This window comes from Ovis aries, chromosome 2 (assembly GCF_016772045.2).
Source record: "Ovis aries strain OAR_USU_Benz2616 breed Rambouillet chromosome 2, ARS-UI_Ramb_v3.0, whole genome shotgun sequence".
NCBI lineage: Eukaryota > Metazoa > Chordata > Mammalia > Artiodactyla > Bovidae > Ovis > Ovis aries.
Window position 1 is genome coordinate 10,175,222 of NC_056055.1, and position 26,536 is coordinate 10,201,757.

The following is a 26,536-nucleotide window of genomic DNA, read 5'->3' on the forward strand; positions in this document are numbered from 1 at the left end:
TAGGCCTCTATAATAGCACTCACACCTGCAGGGGACTCACCATCCTGCCACCTGAGCAGTTTCCTCTCTGGGGCTCCCAGCTCAGAGAATGGAACCACCAATCGCCTATTTGCCGAAACCAGATGCATGGGCATCATCCCTCTCCCAAACTCTCTCTGCACCCGACGATCCCGCCTCCTCCACACCATGCAGAGCTCTCATCTCTCCTCACCCCTGCTGCCTACCAGCACCTCTTCCCACGGTGAGGGCCACAGACTCCTCACTGCTCCCAGTCTCTCACCTTGCCGTCGTCCACACCATTCTCCGCAACGAGGCTGCAAGCTTTCCATGACACACGTCGAACACACAGCTCCCAGTGTCCTAGGATAAAGCTCAGACCCCTTACACAGCCTCTCAGGCCCCTCCAGCCTCATCTGCACCTCCAGCTCCATTCCCCTCCCTCACGCTTTCAGGCACGCTGGTCTGCCTTACGGTCCTCCCCAGGATGATCTTGCCTCCACCTCCCTCCTGCCCCTTGCCTCATGTTCCTGACCACCCGCACTGGGCCTTTTGCTATAAATGTCATCTTTTTCTTATACATTTTTCATACTTGGTTGGTGCCTCTCTTTTCTCCAGTTGTCCTCCACCACATCAGACTATGAACTAGCTCTATGGATATGAGGACTCTGTTGTCTGATGAACTATAAAGCAAAGGACATCTGGGACTCTGCCTGACCAGCTTCCAACTGCCCTTCTTTACCATCTGAGAAACTACCTGTCCTTCCCTCACTCTCATAACAAGTGATTCACATGAAACTGACCCACCTCCCACTCCAGGGATGGCCATGTGACTCAGCTCTTGGTCAAGCACTTTATCCCATCCTATAGTCTTCAGCAACTGGGATAGGCACATGATCCAGCTTGAACCGCTAAGACTCAGACCCAGGAACACTGTTGAAATGATCGAGGGCATCACACTGTAAGGCCATCATCCTGGTACTTCCGGCAACTATCTGCCCTCACTAAGGGAGTGAGCCAGCACATAAACAGGTAGAGCCCAGAGACAGAGTGAAGAATGCCAGTTCTGGTGATATTGCTCAAGGTCCTGAATCCAGCTATGCCTGAAGGCTACCCTCCTAAACCCAGTAAATTCCATTTCCAGGCTGAAGCTAATTTGAGTTAGGTTCTTGTCACTGGCAACTGGAAGATTCTTGACTAACGTGTGCTGAGTCACCAGTATTTACCACAGTGTCTGACATACAACAGCTACTCTGAAATTATTTTTCATTCATGCAGTCATTCAACAAACATTCAGCAGTGAAACAGTGACCTGGTTTGCCCTATAGGAAGGGTCATCTTGGCTGCCGTTTAGAGAGGTGACTAAGGGGAGAGGAATAGGAACTGGAAGATCCCCTACTACCATGCGGTAGTCCCAGGGACAGAGATGAGACCTAAACAGCGCGGCTGAACAGAGGGAAGGGTGTGGACAGGCAGAGTCTCAGCTCTGAATTCACTGGAGAACCTCTGGTGATCTGGTGTGGACAGGAAGAGTCTCAGCTCTGAATTCACTGGAGAACCTCTGGTGATCTGGGCTCCTCTCTGGCGCTCAGTTCCCCGGTTTATTTCAACTCCATCATTCTAGCACCCCTATGCTATCTCCCACTGCCGATGGAGTCCCTCTCTGTCAACACTCAAATTTTCACTGAAGGCTGTTGAGGTCAGTGTCAGGGGCAAGTCCAGAGGCTGGTTTTGACAGGGAGAGAACACAGCGTAGTAGCTAAGAACACAGGTTCTGAAGCCAGATGCCTAGGTTTGGATCATGGTCTACACCTCCCAGCTGTGAGACTGTGTATACAGTCCATTTAACCTCTCTGTTCCTTTGTTTCTTCATCTGTAAAATGGAAATAATGACAACAGTGTTAAGCAGATTAATATTATAGCAGAAGGAAAGCACATCTGATAACTATTAGGTGGTATTATTATTATTTGCAATAAGAAATCCAGAAAGAGAAAATTTTTAAACACAGAAAATACAGACTTCCCTGGTGTTCCAGTGGCTGCCAATGCAGGGGGCCTGGGTTCAATCCCTGGTCGGGGAACTAGATCCCACATACTGCAACTAAGAGTTCTCACGCGACAACTAAAAGATCCTGCATGTCGCAACTGAGACCAGATGCAGACAAATAAATATTAATAAATAAGTAAATATATTTTTAAAAAACCTAGAAAATAAATTATTCCAAAGATTAGTAGAAAATTTCCCTGCACTAAGAAAAGACTTGGGCCTTTCAGCTGAAAGGACTTACCTAGTGAGTACCAGGAAAAATTACCTAAAAGAGGACAAACAGCTAGAAATAATCTGGTGAAGTTTCTAAATTCCAAACAGCAGAAAGAGAAATCCTGCTTGCTTCCATAAAGAGACTTCAGAGATTCAAGTGAGTACTGCACTTCTTACAACACCAAATTCAGAGACAATAGAGCCCTTCTCTCAGGTTCTAGGGAAAGACTGTTAACATAGAATTCACTACTCAGGAAAAGATGACTCAAACAGGAGGGCAAATATTTTCAGACTTAACAAAGACTAAGAAGGTATGCCACCCACAGATCTTTTCTGAAGAATTTATCCAAGAAAGCTCTCCAGACCAAAATGAATCAAAATCCAGAAGTCAAGAATAAGATGCTGTCGGATACAAGAGACCAGCAAGCAATGAAGCCAGAAGCATTTAGACATTTAACTACGTATAACTTTGGCCACCTCATGCAAAGAGCTGACTCATTGGAAAAGACTCTGATGCTGGGAGGGATTGGGGGCAGGAGGAGAAGGGGACGACAGAGGATGAGATGGCTGGATGGCATCACGGACTCGATGGATGTGAGTTTGAGTGAACTCCGGGAGTTGGTGATGCACAGGGAGGCCTGGTATGCAGCAATTCATGGGGTCGCAAAGAGTTGGACACGACTGAGTGACTGAACTGAACTGAATGTAACTGAGAAGTTAAATGCAATCTTAAGTAAATGATTTCTAAAATGTAATAGAACAAATGTTTAAGAATAGTAACAATCAGAAAGTATAATTTCAGGTGATTTCAGCAATACTTAGGAGTCATGGAGAAGAAAAGCAAAGAATGGGTCAGCTAATGTGCCAGCTGACGTGGGTTGTAGGACATGAGGGCACACTCTGGTAGATCTGATGTCATTCTCGGTAGTAAAACATGTTTGTGAAAAAGATTTGGGTAAAATTACCCAAGGAGCCTGGCAGGCTCAGTCCGTGGGGTCACAAAGAGTCGGTCATGCCTGAGTGACTAATGCAACAACATATAACTTCCAAGGAAATTTTACAGAAGAATAATGAAAGGTTAAAAAGTGAAAGTGTTAGTCACTCAGGCACGTCCAACTCTTTGCAGCCCCATGGACTGAAGCCTTCCAGGCTCTTCTGTCCATGGAATTCTCCAGGCAAAAGTACTGGAGTGGGTAGCCATTCCCTTCTCCAGGGTACCTTCCTGACCCAGGAATTGAACCTGGAAATGGCAACCCACTCCGGTACTCTTGCCTAGAAAATTCCATGCATGGAGGAGCCTGGTGGGCTACAGTCCATGGGGTCACAAAGAGTCAGATACGACTGAGTGACTTCACGACGACTTCCTGCATTGCAGGCAGATTCTTTACCACCTGAGTCACCAGGAAAGCCCAGTGAGCTGTTAGCCCTGGGATATTTAACACTACTAAAACATATTATGAAGCTACAGTGATGAAGTTTCAATCTGTTGCAGGAATAGACGGATTAATGAGGGAAACAAGAATTTAGAAATCAGCCCATTAATGTGTGGACATTCAGTCTATGATAAGTGAGTAAAGGAAGAATTACTGAAAACCAGGTTTGAAAAAACTGGTCAACTCTGGGGGAAAAAAATTAATAAGAGTTCCATCCGAAACCATGTACTAGATTAAGTGCAAATGAATTAAAATATGAAGGTGAAACGTAAAAGGTTAAAAGTACTTGAAAAAGATATAGGAGAATATTCGTTATTATTTTGGAGAGGAAAGGCCTCAGCAAGCACAGCCCCCTATGATCAAAAAACAGAGCTGACTACAAAAATACTTGATTATTTAAAAATGTTAACTTCTGAATGACAAAAAAAGAGTATAAATAAAGTTAAAAGACAAATGATAAACTGGAAAAAATATCTGTAACCCACATAATAAGCACATGGTTAATATTCTAATATCATAAATAAAACAACAGCCCCAGTAGAAAACTGGGCAAATTATATTAACTGATGGGCCAAAGAAGAAGAAATATGAAAGACAAATAAATATAAAGAGAAGCCCAACCTCACTAATAATCAACTAATTGCAAATTAAAATGGCTAGTGGTAAAGGATCCGCCTGCCAATGTAGGAGACATAAGAGGTGCGGGTTCGATCAGTGGGTTGGGGAAGATCCCCTGGAGGAGGGTATGGCAACACACTCCAGTATTCTCGCCTGGAGAATCCCCATGGACAGAGGAGCCTGGTGGGCTACAGTCCAGGGGGTTGCAGAGAGTCAGATACGACTGAAGTGACTTAGCATACAAAATAAAATATAAATTTTCCCTTCTCATACCAACAAAGAATTAACAAGCAGTGACATCCAACAGTCACTGTCATTCACTATTAGGTAAACTGTACTACGGATGTACTTAACTTCCCTGTTTCTTTGTTTTCTCATCTATGAAAGTGAAGGTGTTAGTTGCTCAGTGGGAATAACAACAATAATGGTGGGGAGATCACACATTTAAACAGAAGAAAGGCATTTGTAGAGCACTCTGGGAGTGTGCTTTTCTCTACCCTACAGAAAAGTGCAGTAAGATGTAACGAACAGGACATTCTCAGAATATTTACTGCAGCAACGCTCATAATGTCAAAACATCGGAAACAAGCTGATCACACATCAATATGGGAGCAATTAAATAAATTATGCTCTATTGGCTACAAAAAAGAAAGGAGACTTCTAATACTGATGTGAAAGATTTATGCTTCCCAGGTGGCGCTAGTGGTAAAGAACCCGCCTGCTAATGCAGGAGACACAATGAGACTTGGGTTTGATCCCTGGGTGGAGAAGATCCCCTGGAGGAAGATATGGCAACCCACTCCAGTATTCTTGCCTGGAGAATCCCACGGATGGAGGAGCCTGGCAGGCTACAGTCCATGGGGTCGCAAAAGAGTCAGACACGACTGAAGCCATTTAGCATGTACACACATTAAGCTTTAAAAAATGAGTTACAGAAACTTTTGTATGATACCATCTAGTAAAAATAAAATAGCATATGTCTACATATGTGTATGAAAAATATTTGGAGGAACACAGCAAACTTGTAGCAGTAGCTATCAATTGGGAGATTTTCTTTATTTTACTCAGCTCAGTAATGTTTAGGATTTATCTGTACCAAGTATTATACAAGTATATCATCAGGGAACATATATAAACATTCCCATTTGTAATATATAAATAAATACATGATTTCAATTTCATCAGATAAGTTTAACGACAAATGTACAAAACCAACATGGAAATTTCTTTTCCGAAAACTTTTCTTTTGAAACTTTAAAAGAAGATTTGCATAAACAAAGAGCTGTAATCTGCTTCTTGGATGGGAAAATAGTATTTTACAGACTTCAATACCCTCCTTTTTGATAGTTTTTTTTTTTCCTGATGTGACTTTTTAATTTTTTTTATTAAAATAGAATTGATTTAAATGGTGTGCTAGTTTGAGGTGTACAGCAAAATGATTCAGTTTTATATATGTGAGTGTATGTATATGTGTATATATATATATATGCTTTTTTAGACTTTTTCCATTTTAGGTTATTATAAGATATTAAGTAAGGTGTTATATAGTAGGTCCTTGCTGGCTATCTATTTTATCTATTTTAATATTTTAAAATATATTTTAATATATGTATATGTGTATTTAATGTGTGTTTATTTTACTCTTAAATTTGATGTGTATTTTAAAATATAATTATAATATAATCTCAAGGAGCTTTTGGGGGAGACACAGGGAGGAGGTGGGGACTGAACAAAATTACACTGAATTTCATTTGAAAGGATAAATATGTGACAAAGGGATTTTTTAAAGAAGAGCAATGAGAGGATACTTATCCTAACATAATATACAAGCACTGCAGCAAACCACTGCTTGGAAAAAATGAAAAATGTTCTTGCTCATACTATATACCAAAGTAAATTCCAAGCAGACTAAGTGCTAAAAGTTGAAAAATAAACCATAAATTTCAAATGTGGGGGGAAGTGAATGTTGTATAATCCTGAGCCTGAGATGGATACCACAAAACTAAAGGCAGAAAAATTTTTTAATTTATGTATATGATATTAGTCATCAGAAAAACACAATTCAAAACCACTATGAGATACAATTTCACACCCACTAGGATGGCTATGATTTAAAACACAGGAAAATAAGAAATGTTAGAGAAGATGTGGAGAAATCCTTCTATGCTGATGGTGGGAAGGTAAAATCATGAAGCCACTTCAGAAAGGTCTAGCAGTTCCTTAGAGTTAAACACAGAGTCACCATCTGATCCAGGGACTCCACTCCAAGGTACACAGGTGAAATAAATGAAAATACACATCCACACAAAAACTTCTACACAACCACTTATGGCAGCATTATTCATAATAGCCCAAAGGTGGAAATAATCCAACTGTTCATCAACAGATGACTGAATAAATAAAATGTGGTATAGCCGTATAACAGAATGTTATTCCATCATTAAGAGGAGTAAAGTCCTGATACACGCTACAACATGGGTAAGCCTTGAAAACCTCATGCTACATGAAGAAAGCCAGGCACAAAAGACCTAATATTACATGGTCCCATTTGTAGGAAATTTCCAGAATGAATCTGCTGCTGCTGCTGCTGCTGCTGCTAAGTCGCTTCCGTCGTGTCCAACTCTGTGCAACCTCAGAGACAGAAAGCAGATGAGCGGTTGCATAGGGATGGGGGAGATGGGGGAATGGGTGGGAGACAACAAAAGGGTATGGTTTCTTTTGGAAATAATGAAAATGTCCTAAAGTTGACTGTGGTGGTGGTTGCTCCAGTCTGTGACTATCTAAAAAGACCATAGAGTTGTACACTTCAAATGGATGAATTGCATGATATGTGAATAATACCTCAATAAAGCTGGTACAAAGCAGTTTATAGACATGACTACCTATAAAGCAGGTTGAAACAGCTATAGTTTTAAAATAATAAAAAAGGATAACATACAAATATCCTCCTTATATAAAGAGCTCTTGTGAGTTAATGAACTATAAACAGCCCAACAGAAAAATGGGCAAAAGATTTGAACAAGCCACTCACAAAAGAGGCAGTGTAAATAACTAACAAGGCATATAAATATCCAACATCTCGAGTAATCAAAGAAAGGAACGTGCTAAGAAATGTAACAAGGCACATTGTTGGTGAGTGTGTGGGGAGAATGGGCTCCTGCCCAGACTATCTCAATTTGCTTGGGTTTCCCAGGAAGCTAGAATATCCATGTTAAAAAAGAACAGTCTAGGGTTAAGCAGGATTCATTGCTCAATCTGAAGTGGGATTATAAATCAGTACATTCATTCTGGAGAGTCATTTGGCAATAGGTATCAAGAACCTTCTTTACAGATACATATCCTGTCTCCTGGAAATTCTACTACCAGGAGTTTATTCTAACAAAACATTCATTCATCAACAAGTATCTGTAGGGGGTCAGAGACATACACTGACTACTGAGCTAAATCTACAGATTTTTATCTCAGGTTTTTATAACAATGAAATATTCAGTTCAGTTCAGTCGTTCAGTCGTGTCCGAGTCTTTTCGACCCCATGAATTGCAGCACTCCAGGCCTCCCCGTCCGTCACCTACTGGCAACAAGCTAAACTGTGTAGACCTGATGGAGATTTTTTAAAAACAAAACCTGTTTCATCTACACAATGAAATACTCTGTAGGCACTAAAAATGATGTTGTAGAAGAACATTTATTGATGTTACACTGCTAAATGGGAAAAAAAAAACAAGTCAGAAAATTGTGTGCACTAGCTATGCTAATTTGCAAATAAGATATATGTGTGTATAAACAAATGCCCGACAGGATACATACACTCTAAAATGTTAACAGTGTTTATCTCTGGGTGTTGGGATTAAGGGTGAACTTCATTTTCTTCTCCTTGTTCAACTGTACTAAATATTTTCTTCATAGTAAACATGAATTACTTTTGTAACAAGTCAACTGCATTTAACAAAAAATCCCCACACTTGCCATGCCCCCATGGATGAAGGACCCAAGGAAGGGGGTTGCAGAGTCAAGCACACATTTACACTTGACCAAGCAACGACAGCTACTGTTACTAAGTACAGTTGTCCCTCAGTATCCATGGAACCCCAGCTGATACCAAAATCCAGGAAAGCAAGTCCCTTATACAAAATGGCATAGTATCAATATTTGCATAGAACCTACACATATCCTGGTGGCTCAGACGGTAAAGCGTCTGTCTACAATGTGGGAGACCTGGGTTCTATCCCTGGGTCGGGAAGATCCGCTGGAGAAGGAAATGGCAATCTACTCCAGTACTATTGCCTGGAAAACCCCATGGACAGAGGAGCCTGGTAGGCTACAGTCCATGGGGTCACAAAGAGTCGGACACGACTAAGCGACTTCACTTTCACTTTACACATATCCTCCCACATACTTTAAATCATCTTTAGATTATTTAAAATACTAAGTGATTAGGTGAAACTCATTCAGTTGTGTATGACTTTTTGTGACCCCATGTACTGTAGCCCCTGTAAATGCCATGTAAATCATTTTAAATGCAATGGAAATATTGTGTAAATGGGACTTCCCAGGTGGTGCCAGTGATTAAAAAAAAAAAAAAAAAAAAAAACTTGCCTGCCAATGCAGGAGAAATAAGAGATGCAGGTTCGATCCCTGGGTCGGGAAGATTCCCTGGAGAAGAGCATGGCAACCCACTGAAAAAAGTATTCTTGCCTGGAGAATCCCATGGACAGAGGAGCCTGGTGGGCTACAGTCCATAGGGTCACAAAGTCAGACACAACTGAAGTGACTTAGCATACACACATACTATGTAAATAGTTGCCAGCTCAGCAAATTCAACTTTTGCTTTTTGGAAATTTTTTCTGGATTTATTTATTTTTTCTATCTGGGGTTGGTTAAGTCTATGGAAGCAGAACCCACGGGTATGGATGGCTGAACATACCTATTACACTCCAGGCACTCTGCACAGACCATTCCCCTTAGTCCTCAGTAGAACCAGTGAGAGAGATGTCCTCTCATTTGACAGAGGCTGGGTGACCTGCCAGCAATCCCATAGCTGGTGAGAAGCAGAGCTGGGATCTGAACCCTGGCCTGCCCACCTCTCAGTCAGACCCTGCCTTCACCTTAGCTGCTCCTGTAGGTTCCTGGGGTGGGCAGAGGGAGGTCCCAAGCGACCAGGGCCTCTGTCCTGCCAGCTGGCTCTATGCAGGCCCTCCCTCCCTGCAGACAGCCTAGGGGGCGACACAAGGACAGGTCAGCAAGGGCAGGGACCACAGCACAGGGAGGGTGTGGCGCTGGCGGGCCAGTTGGCTGAGGTCAGGGCTCAGGGCAGACCAACTGGGGACTCCTCGCCTGCTGGGCGACAATCAGGAAGCCTGACCACATCCGGCCCCAGGAGTTCCCAGGCCCTGCGCACTCTCAAAGGCAGGGAGAGAAAACCTTGCCTGGCCTGCTGCCACCCTGGTAAACGCAGCAGGAAAACAGCTTGCCATTTGTGACTGTCTCCCTGGACCCCGGACAGCAGGCCAGTCCTTTCCCCACTTCCGGTGTGAGGAGGGGCTATGAGATCTGATGGCCCCAGGACCCTCCCAGGTCTGAATGCTTTGAATCCGTGGTGCGCTTCCTCGCAGGGGGCCCAACAGGAAGAGGAAGGGGGTGAGGCGTCCCACCCAGGTCCCGAAGGAGCCCCCTCCCCTTCCCCTCAACTCCTTCCCACTGCTATTTTTAGAACAGGGAACATCTCCGCCAGCCCCGTCCTGCCCAGAGCTCCAGGTAAAACACAGCTGCCCCATTCATTCCACTCCAGCCAGAACACGGCGGGGAATTTACAGACAGGCCAGTCGACTAGACAACCTCTCCCCAAGCCATTAGCCAGGCCATGTCTATTTCCATTACAGCCCAAAGCGGTGACTTACTTTTCCTAAGACGACACAGCTGAGTGAGATGAAGAGCACCTCTAAGACAATCTGTGCCCCTCCCTGTCCCCAACCTGTCAGGCTCCTGAAAGTCCCCAGGGAGGAGTGCTGGGGGGAGGGTCCTAGTTCTAGCACCAACTGCATGACGCTGGCTTGGAGTTCTTACCCCTCTCTTGTCTTGGTTTCTACAAATCAGCTTGCTAATCGATGAACCCCACTGGGGGAGAGGGTAGGCAGCCTTTTCGGTTCCACACTCAAAGATTCTGTACTTCTATCAAAATTCTAGTCATTCATGAAATAAATACTGCATTCTCTATTGTTGGGTGTGTGTGGAGCTGTATATCATAAAGTTTATCTGAGAGTTGACAGTGGGTCTCAGAAAGCATTTTCCCATTGAAAATTGTGTTATAAATGGTGGTCAGCTTCCTATGCTAGCCTACTGAACCCTTAATGTTCTCCCACAAGGAGAAATGGCAGAAACCTATACTGTGATAGAATTTAACCAAAATGGAAAACCACTAACATTTAAAAGACACTGAGGAAATTCACCCTAAGTAGTGTTTGAGCAAAAGAAAGTGAAAGTGAAGTCGCTCAGTCGTGTCCGACTCTTTGCGACCCTGTGGACTGTAGCCCACCAGGCTCCTCCGTCCATGGGATTCTCCAGCAAGAATACTGGAGTGGGTTGCCATTTCCTTCTCCAAAAGAAGGAGCAAAAGAAGGTACACATTAAAGGCAGTGAGTTAGTGGCAACTTCTGGGGAAGTCTAAAGGAGACTTCTGACCATACTAGAAACTGCAGGCATTGCACACCGACTCCTACAACTTTCACTGAAAGTTAGCTGCACGCCATCGACCAGGAGTTAGAGAGATTAAAGAACATATGTATCCTTATATACATGAAATTAAAACAAGAGTCCAGTGAGCAGGAAAAAAGAAGGAATGGGAGAAGATTCTGGGCTTGACAGCTATTGTGCTGTCTTCCTGGGAGTAAGCCAGGAAGGAGGCACCTTTGGTTGGGAGGAAGCAGGGTTGTGCTTATAATTTGAGTTCTGAGCTGAGGACCTCTTCCTGTATACGATCCACTGATATATTTATTTGACTCAAGTACATGATGAATATTAACCATGTACAACACTTGCATATGGGCATTCAGGTGGTTCAGCAGTAAAGAATCCACCTGCCAAGTGGGTCAGGAAGATCCCCTGGAGAAGGAGACGGCATCACTCCAGTATTCTTACATGGAGAATCCCATGGACAGAGGAGCCTGGCAGGTTACAGTCTATGGGGTTGCAAAAGAGTTGGACAAGACTTAGCAACTAAACAACAACACTTGCATATATTCACACACACTTGTATCAATATGAAGACCAAAATGTCTGATTCCTTTTTTCTTTTAACCTCTTGTTTAAAAAGCCCTGGGGCTTTGGAGATGATTCCTGGAGATCACCTAAATTCAATACCCTCGTTTCTCTTGGTAAAAAAACAAATGATCAGAGAGGTGAAGTAATTTGCCCAAAGTCACACAGCGAGTTACAAGCAAAATCAGGATTTGAACCAAGATCTTCAGAATCCTACTCTGGTTTTCTCTGAGGGCAAGCTCAGTGAGAGGGGGGCTCCACAAACCCAGGAGAAAAACCATAGGAGCAGTTCCCATCAGGTCTCCTTCCCTGATGAGTCAGTATGGATACAAGGCATTCACAACCCTGAAGTGAATCCGGCCAGACTAGATTGCTTAAGACCAAGTGGGGATCCAGGCTCTGGTCTTACAAAACTGAAGTGCAATGGAAAACGCTTTGAGCCAAGAAAGTCAGCAGACCTGAGTCAAGTCCTAGCTCTGCCTGCCACTACCTTGTCCCACGAACCTAGCCAGGTCACTGCCCCTTTTTGAGCCTCAGTTTCTTCATCTAGATTCTAGAATATGACAGGCTTGAACCATAATCCAATTCTACAACATCTAGTGAGTACCCACCAAGGATCAGGCTTAACAGAGTCAGAAATAAATAAACCATGACCCCCACTACAGACCATATACAAGTTTATTTAAATAACTTAACCCCACACAAAGAGCTAATTTATAGTTTGTCAACCGAATGCAAGCACCACACAGAAGCACACACACCATCAGGCCTTTGGAAGATTAAGGCAACATTAATATCTCAATGTTATGAGAATACTTATGACAGTCAGATGTTATTAAAATATCTCAAAATATGCAGAGCCCATGAATTGCTGACCTCTAGAAGGAGGGGAGAGGAGCGCAGCGAGGGTGACAAGGGAGAGGCAGTAAGAGAGGCTGGGACCCTGCCTGGGAGAAGGGTGGGTGTGGATGTCTGGCTCCCAAGAAGCCCATGGTCTTGCAGGTGAGACACAGCTGTTTGACACACTGTGCTAAAGATTAACAAAATACTATGGAGCACAGACAGGGAAGCAGGGACTTCTGAGGCAAGCCAGGGAGCCCTGAAGCCTGAGGACTGTATGTGGCCGGAACAGCAGAGGAGGGCAGGGAACATCAGGCAGGAGAAACAGCCTCAAGCGGAACACGCATGGGGAATTTAGAGAAGGGGAATAATTCAAAATGGCCGGGCTGTGGGCTCAAAGCAGGAGGGCAGAGCAACCAGGGAGAGAACCGGGGTGGGACCATGGCCTCGCAGGATGGTCTTGAAGCAGGGAGTTGAACTGCTCAGCCTCCCCAGCTTTGATGGTCTGTGGTTGCTGGAAAGTAGTAGAACAGAGCCATCCAGAGTCAATGACTGGGGCTGGGCCCCCCAGGTTCCAATCCTAGCCACCCACTGGCTGTGTGATCTTGGGCAAATTTCTCCTCAAAGACTCAGCATCCTTATCTACCAACTGGGTCTAGTGAGAGTAAATGTGTAAAGATGACAAAGAACCTCAAGAGGCTGTAGTGAGGATTAAGAGAGAATATGTAGGTGAAGAGCTTGGCATTGCTCCAGGCTCACAGTCTTAAGCGCTCACTTATAAAGTACTTACTGTTATTATTCTACCCTTAAACTGAGGATCTGGGAACAATTTGGAGGATGGTAGCCCTATTCAGAAAAAGGCTTGAAGAAAGATAAGGTCAAGACAGAGGGCAAGGTTGTGCGATCATCTTTAAGAATAACAACAAAAAAAGATAGCAAGATGGCTGAGGCCAAGAGGAAGGTGGGCAAGAGGATGATCTTTCTATAGCCAGATGGGCCACAACAAGGGAAAGCTGTTGGAGACACAACAAAGGAAAGCTGGAGAGACTGGAAAACAATTTTGGTGGGGGAGTGGGAGCTGTGGGGGTGGGGCTTGGAGAATATCTGAAATCTAGTCCATTTGACACCCAGTTACTTAATATTGGGGCTTCCCTGGTGGCTTGGCAGGAAAGAATCCTCTTGCAATGCAGGAGACATGGGTTCAATCCCTGGTTTGGGAAGATCCCCTAGGAGGAGGGTACAGCAACCCACTCTAGTATTCTTGCCGGGAGAATCCCATGGACAGAGGAGCCTGGTGGGACTACAGTCCACAGGGTTGCAAAGAGTCAGACATGACTGAAGCGGCTGAGCACACACACACGTACTTAGTGTTGAGATTTGGAATCAGTCAACTAGCAAAATCTGGGCCCAAAACCTGGAGCAGGCTCTCACCTCATCCTTAATCAGGCAGAGGTCAAAGAGCTGAACCTATCCCTTTCTGCCTTCAGCCACTGTTCTATCAAGACCAGGTACCCCAAGACTCTGTTGCTGGTCCTCTTGAATGCCAGACTGAAAAAGGGGGTAACCCGACTGTCCCAGTGCTGCTGTCTGTCTTCTGGAGTTCCTCCTTGTCTTTCACAACAGATTTTTCAAATCTTGTATAACGCTATTCATCTTGTCAGCCTGGACCACCCTGGGCCATATGAACTCGAAGTTTATTCTCTAGTGTGTATAGAATAAGACATCTCATTTTATTAGTCCTCAAGGATTCCATCTAGAGCTTAAGGGGCCACAACTTCTACACAACTTCTATCTTCCCTCCTGGCTCTTCCTGAAGGCGATAATTGATTTCTCTTACTTCCACCCCTTAAAAGGCAAACCGTTATATCTGGAAAGAGCAATGGATTAGGCTGAAATGCCTTGGCTGGAGGACTAGCTCAGCCTCAGGACTAGCCACAGCTGGGAAGCTGTGTGACCTTGGATAAATCACTTAACTTCTCTGAGTCGTAGTCCCTTGCATCCATAAAACAGGGCTGCCGGGAGGCCTAGGGGAGATAATGCCTGGGGATCCCAGTTGACATCTCTAATGCCCATGTTCTTGCTGTAGGGGCTCACCCACATTGTGAAATTGCCTGCACCTTCAATTTGCAGAATGCTCTAGGTGCTGTGTATGAGAAATACAGGCTTTGGTGGCAGAATTTATGAAAAAGAATTTAAAATAAAGAATAATAAAAAAAAGTCATACATAAATAAATGTCTTCATTATTTCCAACAGGTCCCAATTCCCAAACTGCCAAAGGACCCAGGCAGCAGAGACTGGGAGTTTCAACAGACCCAGAACATGAGACTATAAAGAAAACAAGAAAATGGGATCAAAGGATGTGCAGGGGGTGGGGTGGGGAATTTAAAGAGTCACTTTGTATTCAAATCGCACAGATGGCCTTTTCAACAATAAATGGTTGTGCTCCTGTGCTCCCAGCTCGAAGGTCCCCAGACACACAGCAAGACAATTGGGCCATCAGGAAAGAGACCATTGTGTGAGCTTCTTAGAGTGATTTGTGTGGAGGGAGGGGCTCGGCCTTGTTTCCCGTGATTATGGCTCTCGAAGGCAATTTCGCTGCATTCATCATCCTAGACGGCTGGGGATGGACCGGGCTGCTGAGAAGCAATGGCCACCCGGTCGTATTTCATCTTCTCGAGCCCGTCGAGCCAAATTAATTGTCTCATCGATTTGAAAGGCAGAGCAGCAACGGCGCTGTGGCGCACCACAGTCAGCGGGAAGACAGGGCCCTCCAGGAGCTGACGGCTGCGTCCCCAGCAGCAGCTTGTGGGGACAAGCGAAGGAAAGCGCCATCCCCAGGGCCAGGCACCGCACTTAGTGTCTCTGTTGCCCTGCCACCAGAGCTCCCAACCTCTGCACCTGTGTGGTGGGCAGAGGTAGGTCCCCAGGTCCAGAAGAGAAAAGCTGGCTGCCTTTCCAGACAGGCGATTCTCCTGGGCCTCACTCTCCCCTTAATGTCATTTTGTAAGGGAATCAAATGAAAACATGATGCGGCTTGCTGTCTGTGCAGACCCAGCTGTTTAGCCTCTCAGAATTAACCCTGCAGGCGGAGTCTCAGCTGATAGACACTGCTTATCCCACTCTGGCTGGCTATTCCCCTGCTGGGTAGGGCACCGGGCTGATCCCCTGTTAGATTACTGCTACCACATGTCTGATCTTTCCTAGGCTGGGAGGAAGGGCCATCTGTGGAAGGCTAAGGGAAGAATTCTCTATTGGACGACCCTTCTTGAAGTTCAGGTAGCCAAAGCAGCTGAGCAAATTTAGCAGGGCACAAGGCTCCTCTTAGTACACAAAGAGGATCTTACAGGACACAACGCCGAGTGTTCAAGGGAACTTCCCTAAACTGAAGCCCAGCCTCTCTGACCTCCTTTCTAGGCAAAAGGCCCTGCTCCTACACATGCCCTTCGTGTGTGAGTTTTGTCTGGACAGAAGGATGTGAAAGCTGCCCCACACTGGCCTCTCACCACTGTCCCCTGGTAGGTCACCAATCAGCCTCACAGCTGGACGGGTCTCCCCTAGTGGTGCTAAGCCACACTTAGCCCTGGTCCCTGAGTCTCGGGAGCTCCGTGGAAAGCAAACCCAGTCAGCTTCCCAGGGGCTGAATTCCAGTTTCCTATCAGCACATTCAGCATCGGATGGATGGACAGCACAGGCCACCGCTGCTGAGGCCTGGAGAAGCCCCACTACTCCCAGCTCCCGGGGACATTCTCAGTACTCGGCCCTGGTCCCCACCCAGGCTTCACTAGGAGGGAGCTCTGTGAGGACGGCCTCGCCCTGACTTGCATCCACTTAAAGTCAGACATGGTGGAGGGTGAGAAAGGCGGAGCACAGGAGACTCTTATCTGAGCCTCCGCTACCCCCAGGGTCTGGACACGCACATAATGACCTTCCCAGCGCCCCTCCAGGACAGGTCGCCATCGCCCCTCATCTGGAGGACTTAAGGAACTCCCCAACTTGGGTTCTACCAGAAATGGTCCCTGAGACCCTGTGACTCCCTTTCTCAAAAGCTTTCAATGGCTTCCCACTGTGCCCAGACCTGAACTCTCAGTACAACACGAACCACCACAGTCCCGAACCACCTGGTCCCTACCCGGTGGTCTTTCCTCCTCACTAAACTCAAGCTCTAGCTGCCTGGCCTCCATCCCTCCAGCACGCTGCACCCCTACCCTATCTCAGGCACTCTTCACAAGCTGTTCCGGTCTGCTGGGAACATTCCTTCCAGAGTCCCTGACTGGCTAACTCCTTTCTGGCCTGCAGGTCGTGGCTTCAAAGTCAGGCTTGTCCCCTGCCCCTCCCCCACCCCTATAGCCATCTACACAACATTCTCTCTTGAAAGAATCCTTTCTTTCCCTTCATAGATTATCTCAGTTCATAACCACGTGTGCAAGTGTGTGTGTGTGTGTGTGTGTTAACCTTTACGTAATGCTCACTCCTCTACTAAGATGAGAGCAGAGACCACGTCCACCTCACCCTCCATAGTTATCTCAGGCTCCTAGCACAGAGTCTGGCATAAAGCACACGCCCTCAAAATATCCGAAGAGTGAAGGGATGAATGCTTGAGTACAGATGACAAATGAGTGACGCGGTGGAGATATCTTCTGGCAGCTGGGCATCTTGGCGTTGTTCTCCGTCAGCGCTGACCTCTCCCGACCTCTCCCCCTGCCCTCAAGGCAGGTGCTGGAACCACCGGAAGCCCACGTGCTATTTCACCTCCTTCTCCCCTGCAGGGAATAAGCTTCTGGTTCTTCTCCACTTGGGACTGTTGGATGCAGTCTGCATCTGCCCACAGGGCCTCTGACACCACTGCGGTCCTTCTGATGCCAGTCCACACAACCCGTGGGGCCACTCCCTTCAGATGACCCTAGGCCCAACATCTTGGTCCTCCGATTTGGGTCCAGTTGAGGTGAGGTTACTCTGTGGTAGGGGATGCCCAAGAAAGGGTTAAGTTGCCAGAAGCAGAGTCCCGCCCTTGGGTTTGCTCAGCCAATCAGAGTCTGTCCTGATGAGGTAAAGCTTCTATCCTGGGTAGCATTGGTTGAGTTGGCCGGCCCCATCTCCTGCTGGAGAGAGCCATAAGGGTGGAGTTTCTGTGGAACCAGACAGAACTGGAGTTAGCTTCGCTGTCGACTCAGGCCAGGGCTGCCTGACTCCAAGACCTGCCCCTGCTCCTTCCTACAGTGCTCACGCGGACCCTGGCATCTCCAAGGCCCCACCTCTGGGTGCTGCAGTGGAGATGACATGTGGCATGCACCTTGGTGTCACAGCTAGGAGAAGTCTTACAGCCAGACCAGACCCAGGAGGCCTCAGTTTCCCTGCCTGGTCCCAGGAATATGGCAGGTAGCTACCGGGAAGTGACATGGAACGGTCGTCACATGTGGTCACAGTGGCAGCCTTCAGCCTCAATAAACAAGGCCACGAGATGAATCTCCTATATAGACATAACTTTAATAATAATTCAGAGAGTTCTTCTTGTGTGCCTCTTTGCTGAGCACGTTACATGAGTTCAGCCCTCACGAGAACCCAGTCCATCCATTCGCTGTACTCATGAAAAACCCGAGTCTCAGAGAGGCTCGGTGCCTCACCTGAGGTCACAGAGCAGTTAAGCACTCACACCTCCCATATCACTCACTGGGTTATTTTAGAACCATCCGCTGGCGTATCTGTCATCACCACTGGACCGCAATTTCCCAAGGAAAGAACGTGACAGAGTGTTCATGCATCCCCAGCACTGAGCTCAGGGTGCATCCCGAACAGACGGAGCCAGCACGTGCTGCACCCCACACTCTCCCTCCCTGGCGGCTCAGGCGAAAGTCTGCTTTCCTCAGAGGCTTCCTATTGCCCTGGCTGGGGCTATGCACGTGGTAAGGGCTCAGTGCAGGTTCACTGAGTGGACAATGAATGGGCAGCCAGGAGCTTCCCTCAAAGGACCCCAAAGGACCTAAACTCGAGTCTGGCCCAGAGCAGGCATTTATTTCTATGCTGCTGTGCTATGCTTAGTCGCTCAGTCATGGCCGATTCTTTGCAACCCCATGGACTGTTGCCCGCCAGGCTCCTCTGTCCATGGGGATTCTCCAGGCCAGAATACTGGAGTGGGTAGCCATTCCCTTCTCCAGGGGGTCTTCCTGACCCAGGGATCGAACCCAGGTCTCCCACACTGCAGGCAGATTCTTCACCGTCTGTGCCGCTAGGGAAGCCCCAAAATACTGAAGTGGGTAGCCTATCCTTTCTCCAGGGTAACTTCCTGACCTAGGAATCAAACTGGGGTCTCCTACATTGCAGGCAGATTCTTCACCAGCTGAGCTACCAGGGAAGGCCATTTATTCCTATATTTGACTGAATAACCAACCCAATATGTATCTGTCTCTCCCTATTAGCTTAGAACCTGAACAGCCATCTGTGAGTTATTCCAGATTAGCTTGGCCGCATTCCCTATGGTAGGGAGTTTAGGAGAAGTCACCCCAGGTGAGAGTAGACGGGTGGTTTACCTGCAAGGGCAGATGATGAGGTGAGAAAGGGTGAAGAGTGCGGATGGGGAAGAACAGGGTGCTGAGAAGAAGGGAGCGAGGAGAGAGAGGAAGCCAGCCACTTATTTCTACAGAAAGAGGGAGCACAAAGGCACACCGGGAGCAGTCTCCCGCCTGCTGCGGGCAGCCAGGAGACAGCCGGAGAAAGACAGTGGAGCCGTGGAGAAGGGACCCAGTAGAATATGCTGCCTGTCTCCTTATGTCCATGGGTGCCAGCTGGGACCCCCAGACCCCCACACTGCAACCCCCAGGTCACTGCAACCCTCAGACACAGCGCAGAAAGCCTATGGTCGCCCCTCCCCACCACCAAGAGGGGAGCAGACCTGGCCACTAAAGGCACATTTCATAAGCGATCGAGTGACGCAGAAATCTCCAGGGCAAAGTTCTCTAAAGGAGACTGGACGACCCCGCATCCTCAGCTTTCATGGGAGTCACAAAGCTTGAGGAGCTGGGACGAGCCACCTGACCAGCGTGCAGATGGGACCACCAAGGCCCTGGCGGGAAGCTGTTGCCCAAGGTCACGCGGCAGGGAGTGGTACACCCACCTCGCAACTGTTCTCTAAATCCACTTCCTCCAGTACCCTCTGTCCCTCCCCAGGAGCATTTCATGTTCAGGGCATATCACATTTATTATGTTTTGCAAATGAGGGGAGAACTTTTGCATTCCTTGAGATGTTCGAGCAACAGTACGTTCCAAGGGTTAGCAAACACTATTGAAAGGAGCAGGGTTGAGAAGGGGCAGCACGGGAGTTCGGGGAGCTGCCTTGCAAAGTGTCTTTTCTCAGAAAAGCACTGGAGCTGGGGGGACAGAGAGTGGCTTAGGCAGCAATTTCTGTTCTGCATACAAGGAGGAACAGTTCCAGAAAGAACAAAGAAATAGCATTAAAAAAAAAAATAATGTCATGCTCCTCTAGTCAGGACTCGAAACAGATTTCAAGCAAAAGAGCTCTGCACTGTGCAAGAAGCCAGTCCAGGCTCAGCTTGGCCTTCCCTCTTCTTTCTCCCCTGGTGGCGGCAAGCCTAGTGAAAAGACTGCAGCCCAGCCCCGGGCAAGGAGGTTCACGGTCACCGGCAAGGCAGCCAGGACCTGATAGAGCTGAGCGCAGGTGCACAGCCTGTGCCGGCTGGACAAGCCGCCTGGTCCGGTGGTTAAGGTGATTTTTTCGCTGAAACACTCCTGGAACCAGGCGGGGCTGGAGAAGATCCTATTTACTGGAACTTCTCTCAGGGAGCATTCTGCAAGCAACTAGAAGGAATGAACTGCTAAGACTCTTCAAGTGTGTATGATGCGGGTAAGGAAAGTGGGCAGTGAGATCCCTAAGGGGGCTGCCTAACAAAAGGTCGTTACTAACCGCTGCCCAAGGAGGGTGGGCCAAGTGGGATGTGCCAGCTGGGCAGGGCCCGCTCTCAGGTGAGGAGGCCATTTGAGGCCATCCCGGTGGTTAGACCCCTTTCTTCTCCCTCCTCCAGCCCAGCACAGAGTTTCTCATTTAGGACACATTTAAAAGAGCTTTAATCTCAAGTCACGTCCAGCTGTTGCCTGCCCAAGATGCCCATATATCCTGGTGCGGCCCTGAAGCCGCACCAGGCCCCAAATCCAGGGTCAATCAGCCAACCCTGCAGCCCTACAGGGACCCACTCTCAACCCAGCCTGCCTTCAGTTGCTCAAACTGTCCCCTGACTCCCCACCGGAAGATGGAGAGACTCCCTAAGGTGCTGAGAAGGCTGTTGCCAACCTACTCCAGAGCCAGCAGACACAGAAGTTGAGGCAAAAAGAACTTTTTCCGCAGACCAGGAGGAGCTAAGCCTAAAACACAAGAAAACTGAGGAACACAAGTGCAACATCCCAGCAGCCGCCCCGGTGAGGAGGAAGCGGCCTGTTTTCTGATTGTGACCCACCCCAGATCAAGGGGGCCAGGCAGCCCACAGCCTCGGCAGGTCTCTGTGGCGTAGCAGAAGCTGAGGTTGGGAACCAGCCAGCCGAGTAGGAGCAGCTGGGTTGTGGTTGACTGAGCACCTACTGAATACCAGGCACCAGGCTATGAACTGGACGCACCGTCACCTTTCCTTCATACGACACTTTTGGAAAGGAAACTGTTCTCCCCAGTGGACCCCTAGGGACGCTCAGTGAGTGGTAAAACAAGATAACTGTCGAATCTGAGATTATATAATCCTCAGACACTATTTTAGGAGCTGCCAGTTGCCACCGCTCCGCCAGGGGTGTGCAGCCCCTTTCCCCACTCCCATCCTTGGCAGCCTGCCCTGCCGGGCTATGCGCAGGGCGGCCTGAATGCAGCCAGAAGCAGCGCGAGGCCTGCAAGCTGCCCAGCTGCCGCTTGCTTTCCTTTACCTTCTTCTCCCTGAATCCGGCCGGCCAACCACCTTGGTTCCTTTGGCAACCAATCAGACCAAATCCCCAAATGGCCAGCACGTTCAGCAAGAGAAGGGACTCACAAATGGGGGATACAACTGTGCCTGGGGCGGGCATCCGGGGGACAGTGGGTCCAGCTCTGGTCCCACCGCCCTCCACAGGCACAGGACCAGCTGCCCGTCCCCAGATCAGCTTCGGCTGATCTCTTTAGGAGATCTCTAATCTCCCTGATGCTCCAGCTGGCAGGGCCCAGTCCCCAGAAAACTCCACTTGCCTCCACTTGGCTGTGGCCTGCATTGAAACAGCATGGCTTCTTTCTGCCATAAGCATCCATTCCCAATTATGTCTGCCTTGGGCCAGTTTTAAACACCAGTGTGCTATCCTTGGGCAAGACGAAGAGGGGGGACCACGTGCCAGGCAGCAGAAGGAAGGCCAGTCCGAGCTAGACCTTGCCACAGGCGAATTAGAGAACAGGGCTGAGAACTGATGGGTCACGCTCAGTTTGGCTCTGCCGCTCTACCCGAGCGAGTGCCCTCGAACTCGCTCAGCGGATCCAGGGACACGCCAGGAGAGAGACGCTCTCAGCTTCTTGCCAAGAGCCTGCTGCCCAGTTCCAAGTGCTGAGCTCAGGCTGGTCTCAAGCTCAGTTCAGAGGCTCGGGGGTCCGGGCTGGCCAGGGTGGGGGACCAGGGCTGCGGCCCCCGGCGAGGCCCTTACCTTGCTGTCGGGGGACGGAGTCGCCAGCTGCTGCTGCTTCGCGATGTTCTCCGACAGGCACCAGCACACTCTCTTCTTCTGCTCCTGCGAGTGCGCTTCCAAAGTGAATAAGCACTCTGCCTTCTGACGTCAGAGGAAACAGAGAAAGGGGCAGTCAGGGCTGCTCCCTGGTTCAGGGGGCTCCCGGCCCGAGCCCAACCCTAACCATCCAGTAGGTGAGGCTGCAGCAGGGCGGGGAGTGACCGCTGAAAGCCACAAACACGCACACTAATCCCCGGTGACATCGAGGCAGCCAGACAGCAGGGGAGCTGGTTCGGGGGCCAGCTGGCAAGCCCTGTGCCCACGGGCTAGGGGGAGGGAGGCAGTGGTTCCCAACACAGTGGAGTCCTGTGGAGAGCCACGGACTGCCATGGTGAGGTCACCCCCGGGAACAGGAGGCAGAAGGCGACTGCTGGGGGAGCGCGTGGGGGACCCAGAGGGCCGAGGTCTCTGCCCCTCTTTTGTTCTGTGGAGCGAGGAGCCCTCCCTTACGTCAGCACACTCATCTAATCACAAGACCAGGGTGAGATGGGTACCCACACAGGACCTGGGTTCCTCCGGAAAGTCTTTGGAGAGCAGTGGCATGGCCTTCAACAGCCCCGCTGCTGCCTGACACATGAGCTGGGTCTGATCAATGACTGTTCAGCTCAGTTGAGTGCAAGCTTCTGGCACTGCTGCCATTTAAATCTCACTTTGCTATTTAACCTTGTTAAGTGCTGCAATCTCATCTCCCCAACTAGACCTGAAACCCCTTCTAGGAAGGCCTTTTTCATCCAGGCCTAGTATCGCACTTGGCCAGTCAAGGTCTCAGTGAGCTCTGGCTCCCAGGAGACTCTCGGAATGAGGTCAAACCCAGGCCAGCCTTGGCACAGGCACCAGGGAGCTGCGGGGACCCAGGGAGTCAGCCCCGAAGGAGCCAGAATGTGCTGGGAGCGGGGAGGGGAGGAACAACACGCCCCGCGTTATCATCCTCTCCAGGACGCTCTGCGCTCTGCGCAGGGAGTGGCGAGCTCTTTCTGTCTCCGCTGGAATTTGATTATAACCGCAGAGGGCTGCGATTTGATGAACTCAGCCAGGGAGCTGAGGGTGTGAGCTGGATGGCTCAGAACATAGAAAAGGACAGTGTAGAATTCTATGCAGTCCTTCCTCGTTTTGCAGTTGGATAGGACTGGTCTGAATCTCAGCTTTGTTGCTTCCTAGCTGTCAGCCTCAGAGAAATCTGTAAGATGGGAAAGACCATGATGTCACCTACCTCTCAGAGCTATCAGGAGGGCAAGCAATAACCCAGGCCTCAACAAACAGCTTCCCTGATGGCTCAGATGGTAAAGAATCTGCCTGCAATGCAGGAGACCTGGGTTCGATCCCTGGGTTCGGAGGATCCCCTGGAGAAGGGAATGGCTACCCACTCCAGTATTCTTGCCTGGAGAATTCCATGGACAGAGGAGCCTGGCAGGATGCAGTCCATGGGGTCACTAAGAGTCAGACATGACTGAGCAACTAACACTTTCAACAAACAGCAGCTATCTTCATTATTGGTACTTCATTTGTTTAAGAAATATTTATTGAGCACCTGTTTTGTGTCAAGGACTGTGCTAGGCCCCTGGGGGTGAAGAGGGAAATAAGAGAGGCTGAGTTCTTGCCCTTAGGATGGGGGCAGAGACAAGAAACAATTAAACAAGGTAATTATAAACTGTGGAAAGGCCGAAAGGGAGAGGTCCTATCTGAGCCCAATAGACAGACCCAGCCTTTCTGGAGGGGCAGCACCCAGCCAAGGCTGAATGACCAAGAGCTGCCAAGGAAAGTGCTAGGGAGAAACTGTTCCAGGCAGAAGGAACAGCAAGTGCCAAGGCTCTGAGCTGGGATGGTTATCAGCCTCATGGAGTAGCATTTGAGCACTTTTCCTCCCCTACCATCTGACCTGGCCCTCAGGGAAACCACCCTTCAGGCAAGGGCCACCTCCCAAACTAAGTATTCCCAGGGTGCCAGCCCCAAAGTGCTCAGAGTTGTTCTTCCTAGAAGCATCAGAGGAGAGCGGAAAGAAAGCCCCACCTCTTGGTTTCAGGGAACTGAGTGGATGTGGTTAGGCAATTCTACCACTTAATAACAGACTTCCACTTGCCAGAACCCCCAGCCCACTGCAAGGAAGGACTCACCCCAAGATGCCCCAGAGAGAAGCCAGGTGGGGCAGGAGCTGATCAGAGAGCCATCTGCTCCCTGTCTTGCCACACTCACCCAGAGAGAGGAGGGGCAGGGCAGGGACTAGGGTCCCTTCTCACTTAGAAACACTGTCAGTGTGGAAAGGCCACGAATTTGGCCCTGGCCTGAACCCCTGGAGGAAGGCATGGCAACCAACTCCAGCATTCTTGCCTGGAGAATCCCATGGACAGAGGAACCTGGCGGGCTACAGTCCATGGGGTGGCACAGAATCGGGACACGACTGAAGCGACTTAGCGTGCACGCATGCACACACAAGCCTCCCAGGCCTGCCTCTACCTAGCTATTTGGGCTTCAGCAAATCCTTTCAACTCCCTGAGCCCCAACTTCCCCTGCTCTTTCTTTTCTGAAGCAGATTCTACCTTAATAATAATTCCCTTTATCTAATTATCCATTTTAAAAAGCACCTTCCCATCCATGACCTTAAGAAGGTATCTGAGGCCCCAAGGATCTAAACCTAGGCCCAGTTGAGGGTTGGGGGCTGGCTGTCTTAGATGCTCACACATTCCGGGGATGCCCTAGCTCCCAAGCCTCCTCTCCAACTGCTGCCTGGAGTGTGGGAGGCTGGCCTGGACGAGAGGGAGAGCCTGGAGCCAGCCCCCTCCAGGAAGGCTGAATTGCCATCTGCCTAAATCAGGGGCCCCCACTGCCTGCCTGGGTCTCTCTTGGTCCACTCTGTGACCTGACTCATCAGTTTGAACACTCATATGCACTGTGTCCTCAAATATCAGGCTCCAAGGTCAAGGTTGTAAGCTGCCCTGAAACCATCCTCAGGAAACTCACTTGGAGGCAGGGCCTCCTTGACCACCAGCTGGCGAGCTAAGCTTTCTCCAGATACGACAGCACTGGGCCCAGACCTCTGCATTCAAACATACGTGTGTGTGTGTGTGTGTTTGTGTGTGTGTGTGTGTTGAGTCATGTCCAACTCTTTGCAACCTATAGACTGTAACCCACCAGGCTCCTCTGTCCATAGAATTCTCCAGGCAAAAATACGGGAGTGGGTAGCCATTTCCTTCTCCAGGGGATCTTCCTGACCCAGGACTGGACTTCTTTTGTGTCTCCTGTATTGGCAGGTGGATTCTTTTGAGCAATCCCAATGCCAACTAGAAACTCAGCTCCTCTTGCCTCCCTTCTTTAAAACCCCATCTTGCCTCAACCTCCTTGTTCCTGAATTAATATTATCCTTATAAAAACGAAAACCTCTTCTACTACAATTTATGTTTGTTCACTTGCTGTGACAGATGTTCTCTTACTTAATTCAATTCTCCCAGTGACCCTATGACATAGGGAGGAAGGAGAAACACAGCCGTTACCATCTTTTAGATGAGAAAACTCAGGCTTAAAGAGGTTAAGTCGGCAGCCCCAAGAAGTGTCGGGAGAGCAGGGATTCAGAGTCTGTCTTCTGCCTCCTCCAGAACCTGCGATCTTGCCTCCTTTATTTAACAGTATATGTACTGTTACATTACAAAGAATGTACATTACAAAGAATGTGAGATACTCCTCTTAGTTTTTATTTTAGAGGATCAATAAATCATTGGTGATGTTGCTAATGGAGAGTAAATGAATACGAAAAGCTCTCCCCCTGTTATGACGCTAAAAGGAATAATAGCTACCCTTTATTGAGTACTCACCATGTGGCAGGTTCTGTGCTAAGTGGCTTGGACACAGTATCTTATTGAATCTCATTTAATCACTGCAACAACCCTATAAGGTAGGCCTCAACAGCCTCGTTTCAGAGATGAGTGTGTGACTTGCTCAGATCGCTCAGTTACGAAATGGCAGGGTCAAGATTCCAGTCTAGGTCTTCCTAACCCCCAAGTGAAGACTCTTAAATTAGTAAAGCCAGGATCAAATTCTCTGCAGATAGTCCCCAACCCATGTGCCCTTTGACCCCATGCCCCTGGTACAGCCAGTCATAGGCTGCATCTGTCTCAAGGATTTGCACGGGCTGAGGGACACCTGTCCAGGGAAATTAAGGCCCCAGGGCCGAGAACTGCTCAGGTCAATCCAACCCACTTGATAACTAACCAGGACCTACTGCTGGGGAACAATCAGAGCAGCCGCCTTCCACTCCCCCCCCCCCCCCCCCCGCCCCCGCCCGCCCCAGGCAGTTGGTGCTCTCTCAATGCAGACTGGAAAGCCACCCCTAAAATCCTGACTCTCTGGCCCTGGTTTCTTCTCTGGACACCACCTGCGTGTTAGGAAACAGTGAAAAACCACTTGCTGGAA

General features: G+C 48.5%; 1 protein-coding gene across 5 annotated transcripts in view; it reads right to left on the minus strand.

Annotated features, from left to right (window-relative positions):
* RGS3 (regulator of G protein signaling 3) overlaps positions 1-26,536 on the minus strand; it is a 136,387-nt gene that overhangs the window by 40,792 nt on the left and 69,059 nt on the right. For 3 of the 5 annotated variants that reach the window (XM_042242856.1, XM_060408876.1, XM_027964091.2), the window contains one exon: positions 22,055-22,177. In XM_042242856.1, coding sequence (XP_042098790.1) covers positions 22,055-22,177 — 123 coding nt within the window. Of the gene's footprint in view, positions 1-12,222; positions 17,530-22,054; positions 22,178-26,536 lie in introns of those variants that run through there. The other 2 variants (XM_027964095.3, XM_027964096.3) reach the window with 1 other exon arrangement.